The sequence below is a fragment of the Phacochoerus africanus genome, chromosome 15 (assembly GCF_016906955.1).
Source record: "Phacochoerus africanus isolate WHEZ1 chromosome 15, ROS_Pafr_v1, whole genome shotgun sequence".
In the NCBI taxonomy this organism is placed as follows: Eukaryota; Metazoa; Chordata; class Mammalia; order Artiodactyla; family Suidae; genus Phacochoerus; species Phacochoerus africanus.
Genome location: NC_062558.1, coordinates 74,639,936 through 74,645,935, shown reverse-complemented (window position 1 = coordinate 74,645,935; position 6,000 = coordinate 74,639,936). Strand labels below are relative to the sequence as shown.

Sequence of the window (6,000 nt, the reverse complement as noted above, 5' to 3'; positions counted from 1 at the left end):
AGGAAAAACCTGGGAAACCAAAAACATGAATTCCAGACCTCCTTTAAACAGGTGTGACCACCATTCCTGGTGGAGCTACCGAGGGAAGCGCTTGGAACTGAGCGGAATTGCTGCTCACCTACGTCTAGTCAGCAGTCACACACAACCATTTTCACCACAAGGGGGCGCAGGCGCTCTCACCAGCAGTGGGTTTGGAGCTGCCACCACCCCAGCAGGTCTCTCCCCTGTACACCAAAATAAACAAATGAATGCAATCATCCACAATGATTAAGATTTAGGACATTTAATTACTTGTTTCTTAAGAGATTATTGCTGCAGTTAGGAAGGGAGCACTGTGATGGGAAAGGGGGAGGTTAGACAGAAAAGATTGAAAAGAGCCAAGTACCATTTTCCAAGTACAAAACTGGTCATCTTAAAAGTGACATGGCAGTATATTCACACAACTACTTACATCTAATGCAGAAACATGACAGTACAGTTTTTGCAGAGGCCAATGTGACATCTGCTAGCAACATGATACCATTAAGACATTCCACCCATCTCTGCCAGACTAGGTATTACTAATAGGCACAGAAACATACAGAATAGAAAGCCCACACATGTTGAGTCAAACTAATGCTCACAATCATAAATTAAAGTGGCAACAGCAGGTCCCTTTGAAAAACACCATTGCCCACCCCCCCCGCCCCCAACAGCAATGTCACAGCACGGAGGGAGGTCCTGGAAGCAACAGCACATGTGGCAAGGCACGTGCTTCTCCATTTTAGCAGCTGACAAACCACAATGGTGCCTGCTGGGCGGTTCTTGGTCCCTGGACTTCCTCCAGCATGACACACACACACTGGAGACTCAGGGACAGTTCACACACAGCTCTGACCACAGCTCCTCGCTCAGGAGGCACACAGCAGTTCAGCAACCGAGGGGAGCATGACTCCCATGAATCTCAGCCTCTGCCTCTCACTCACACCAACCGCCATTGGAACCCACAACAGACAGAATGAAACACACCACACCAGCCCTGCCACGGCAAGGCCAGCTGGTCAGTTATTGTGAAGGAAGTACAGTGCTAAAGAACATGTCAGACAAACACGCCAAGGAGCTTGGGGGAGGAGGGGGTGGCCTGGGCATCTTGGTTGTCCCGGCCAGCATTCCCAGTCAGGGAGGCGAGTGGATACCAGCCTGAAGAGGCAGAATATTCAGGAGTCCCTGAGACAGGTGGTGGAACAGTGGGAAGTTTCTCCTGACTTAGCCCTACCCAGATCAAAACCTCAGAGACTGGTCCATTTCCCCTCAGGCCTGAGTCAGGATCAGCCCATCACCACCCTTGGCTGAGGAGGAAGGCACAAGGTATGTTCGTCATGAGAGGACAGTGGCTTGCCCTGGATCAGGGCTCTGTAAGGGGGAAGAGGGTAGGAGGTGGGCGCAGGGTTGGGTCCTGTCCCTGCACCACCCTGAGCAACTAGTCTTAGGAAGGAATCCCAGGCTCTAGGCCACACGTGACATTTGCCATCACTTTCCTATTCTAGAAAGTTTATCTCAGACTAGCAGGGCTGAGGAGTGTCCAGTACCTGAGGCTTAACTGCCAGAGTACCTTTGGGATCTGAATAAAGGGGGAAGAGGCAAGAAGACACACTAATGCAGAAAGAGATTTCCCTGGCCTTGAGGGCCCTCTCATGCCCTCCTCACGGCCACCTCAGGTAAGTCAAGGCAACTTGTGAAGGTGCTTTGAGCTGTTCTTTCAAGCATAGTTTCATGCATCCCCGCCACCAACTCTGGTGAGGCACACATTTCAATTTGGGTGCTCATCCTACTCTGATACTCAGAAAAGTATAGAAAAGGTCTGGTTCCGATTATCACTGGCCCAGGAGAAGGTTCAGGTGTGCTCTGAACACTGCCAGTTCAGAGAGGCAGCACCAGGGCCTGAAGGTCCTAGATTCTCTGGAAACTGCAGTCTCTTCCCAGTCCGTGGGAATAGGAATGAACCAATGGGAACACAGTTTCAAACAACAATCTTCAGCCAAGTATCAAATGGAAACTGCAGGCAAAGAAGAGGACCAGCGGACCACTCCAAGCTCTCCTTGGCAGACTGAGCAGATCCACTTGACCGCAAGCACCCTGCCTCACAGAATCAACGGCTCTACAGCCTGCGCCCTGGAGAAATAACACGAGCTGCAGTCAAAGGGACTCTGCGACAACCACCACTCTAAGAGGAGAGCTGGAGAAGCCTCTTGCTTAGAGAAAGCCTTACTCCACCAGGGAGACATTGGTTAGGGAACGCTTCCTGTCTGACCAGCCCATCTGCCCGAGGTAACAAAGCCAACCTGTTCCTATCGCATAAACTGCAGCCCAGATTCCCTAAGGAGTCAGGCCAGGTCAGAGCTGCCACAATGTGACTAAGTGAAGTTGAGAGAGAGAGAGAGGTTAGAGAAGGGAACAGTTAAAAGAAGTCCCAGGGTCGCATTTAGAACAAGGGCAAAATAATTACGTCACGGAATCCTTTGGGTCTTCACGTTAAAAACCACAAAAGGATGGAAACAAGAGTCCTGAGGATCAAGCTGTCTCATGGTCTGTTTCGCTGTGCTCTGAGGAGCAAGACCAGATGTTGCAACGGCGGGGCCTGTCCCATACCCCGAGAACCTTCCAGAGGCCAGATGCCCCTCGGAGCTACGGAGGGTCCCAGCTCAGCGGGGTTTTGGAGAACCATTCATCTGGCTGCCCTGAGGTACAGCGTCTGTGCTGAAAAGGCTGTCCAAGAAGAAGGAGGACAATTCTGCCACCAGGTTCCTGTCGACGGTAGCCTGGGCCATGCCGTAGATCGCACCCTACAAACCCATCAAAGGACATCATTAGTGACAAGGTGCTCAGAGCCAAGATAAAGCTGAGGTCATGCCTCCTTTACCGGTCCTTGTTGTGCTCCCTGTGCCCCACCCCGCCACCCCCCAACTCCATTCCCACCCCAGGTGCTCTTCTAACAGAAAGACAGCTGGCCTAGGACATCTTTCACAGGGACCTGCCTCTGCCTTTCTGCCCAAAGAACTATCCTGTGGGATTTGGTGTAGAAAATTATAGAGGAAAAAGGCCTCTACTGTGTCCCTGTGTCAAAATTTTCTTCAAATGGACACTGCCCCCATCTGCCTTTGTCTAGCACTTTCAAATTTAGAGCATGCTTATTATATACAGCATATCTCATTTGAGGCTAAAAACCCTGGGAGGGGTGAGGCAGAGAGCATCAGCTCCAAAGGAAGAGGATGGTGGAAAGGGGGGGCGGGGGCAAATGCAGCAACAGACTTGAGGCTACCTGATTCTTTCAAACCCCCACCAACACCTACCCTTCGACAGGAAGGAACCGCCCCCCCCAGGGGTCCCTACCATTCCTGTGGTCTTGGCTTTAGGATTCTTCATGATCTGAGTGACGGATTCCCGGATGTCCTTTAGGAACTGTATGGCCACTCGCTTCCGGGTGTGTACCAGCGTGATGCAGAAATGAATGCTACAGGAGAGGAAAGAGACAAAGTGAGATGAATCTTGGAAAAAGAAAATTCTAAAACCAAGTGGCCCCCAATACAGGAACTTATTGGTTGTGTCTGCATGTTGGGCCAAGTGTAGTCATGCAAGCCGTTCCCAGTCCTGGGCCTCAGGGCTCTCAAACACACGGGCTGGGGAGCGTAGGCTGGCACGAGGGCTCCATGGCCTGAAGTGTGATCAAGAACCGCCCTGGTCAGAGGAATACAGCTGGCTGTTCTGTCCCAACCCCTCCCTGTAGAAACTGCCATTCCTGCAACCATGTGACAACCAATGGCGTTCTTTTTTCTTAGAAGATAAACCCTCATGGGAACAGAGCTACATGGCTGGGGTCTCGAAGGACTTCAGGGCACAGAAGAAACTCGCTCCCCTTGGAGGGAGACTGGGGTACAGAGGGATGGTGAAGGGGGAAAACTGGGTCTAGATGGGACTGACAACAGCGCCGAGAGCATGGGTGGATCAGGGCTGCATGGAGGACACTGAAGAGACCTATTCTATTGGGCAGGAGTGTTTACTTAAAGGCATCACAGAAGATTAGAAAAGCACCGTAAAGATGACAGTAGCAGCCCTGAATGATTAGAGGCCCTCTGGAAGGTTCTGAGCTCAGTATTACTCAGATAATGAGAGCACCTGAGGATGGGAGAGTACAAAGCCCAGAAAGAGCGTGTGTGGTGGGGCGGGGATGAGGGGGATCTCGTGACTGACCGCTGGTCTCAAGAGGCTGCTGGCCAGTTTAAAGCTAGTCTTGGCTATAAAACTGAACAACTCCAAGTGGCAAGACAGACACTCTGGAGAAACTCCAGTTGCCACTAAAGTGCTGGGCTCTGGCAGGCAGTCTCTGCACTCTAGGTCACCTCATGCTCTTCAAAGGTCCTGGAGCAGAGGAAGGGGAAGAGGTTTCTTCAAGCTCACCTGGGTGGGAACTGCAGCTGGTTCAAGTTCCACCCCTTGGCAGTCATCAGGTTAAATAGTCGGAAGATGTCAAAATCTCGGGAGCCCAGAGCAATGACTGACAACTGAGGATTCCCAAAGACAAAGATGCCTTTGATATTTTCCAGTCTTAAAAGGAACAGAAAGAAAATTCAGCCACATACATTCCTCTGGCCATCATCTCATGTCTCTCTTATAATATAATCTAACCTTTGGGGACTCTAGATTCCTCATCTTCTAAAATAAGGTGGCTAGGAGTTCCCGTTGTGGCGCAGTGGTAAACGAATCCGACTAGGAACCATGAGGTTGTGGGTTCGGTCCCTGGCCTCGCTCAGTGGGTTAAGGATCCGGTGTGCCGTGAGCTGTGGTGTAGGTCGCAGGCGCAGCTCAGATCCCGTGTTGCTGTGGCTCTGGCGTAGGCCGGTGGCTACAGCTCCAATTCGACCCCTAGCCTGGGAACCTCCATATGCCACAGAAATGGCCCTAGAAAAGGCAAAAAGACAATGAAAAATAAAATAAGGTGGCTAGACTGGATCACTGGTTCCTAAATATTACAAGTATTTAAAGGCCCAAACCCCACTAGATCCAATGAAATCAGGACCATTGGCTCCTAACCTGTCTTCCTAACTCCCGAATTATGATCTGCCCCCAGGATTGTTGAGGGATAAACAATGTACTTTAAAAAAAAAAAAAAAAAAAACCAAACCCTGGAGAAATAATCCCTCCGTCTCTCTTTAAAAACTTATCCAGAGTTCCCGTCATGCCTCAGCAGAAATGAATCTGACTAGTTAGTATCCATGAGGGCACAGGTTCAATCCCTGGTCTCTCGCTCAGTGGGTTAAGGATCTGGCACTGCGCTGTAGGTCACAGACGCAGCTCAGATTCTGCATTGGTATGGTGTAGGCCATCAGCTACAGCTCTGATTCAACCCCCTAGCCTGGGAACCTCCATATGCCGCAGGTGTGCCCCTAAAAAGACAAAAACAAAAACAAAAAAAACACTCATCCACATAATCCCTAAAGTAAGAACTGGCACAGCAGTTCTCAGCAGATGGGCCTAGCAGGACCATCTGTAGGCCTTTTTCAAATGAGCCTGGTCTGCTGGCCACCTGGAGATTTTGAGCAGGCCCCTCCAATCCCAGTGACACACAGACAGACAGGCAGGTAACACATGAACAGATATGACAGACAAAGCATGCAGCCTGGTTCTAGCGTTAACCTTGGGTTTCATTCCCTCACCCCCCATTCAGTCTGCCTCCCTCCAGTTCTTCCTCGTTCCACTGATTCTCCAAGTATGATTATTAGGCCAGCAGCATCCAGATATTCACTGGGAACTTCCCAGAAATGAAAATCCTCAGATTCCAGTTCTAGACTTACTGAGTTGGAATTCTAAGAGTGAGGCTCAGCAATGTGCATTTTAACAAGCCCCCCAGGTGATTTGAGATTCCACCTCAAGTTTAATAAGCACCATTGTCTGAACCATTAAGCTGTACATCAGTACTTGGTAAGAGCTGCCAGCTGTTAAGACATCCTTGGAGGCAAGATGGCC

At 50.3% G+C, this 6,000-nt stretch overlaps 1 protein-coding gene across 4 annotated transcripts in view; it reads right to left on the bottom strand.

Annotated features, from left to right (window-relative positions):
• Nucleotides 1-267: 267 nt before the first annotated feature.
• The window catches only part of SGPL1 (sphingosine-1-phosphate lyase 1), a 59,405-nt gene continuing 53,672 nt past the window's right edge, over nt 268-6,000 (bottom strand). For all 4 annotated transcript variants that reach the window (XM_047762547.1, XM_047762548.1, XM_047762546.1 and 1 more), the window contains exons 13-15: nt 4,435-4,581; nt 3,370-3,490; nt 268-2,822 (exon numbers count right to left, since the gene is read on the bottom strand). In XM_047762547.1, coding sequence (XP_047618503.1) covers nt 2,682-2,822; nt 3,370-3,490; nt 4,435-4,581 — 409 coding nt within the window. In that variant the 3' untranslated portion in view covers nt 268-2,681. The remainder of the gene's footprint in view (nt 2,823-3,369; nt 3,491-4,434; nt 4,582-6,000) is intronic.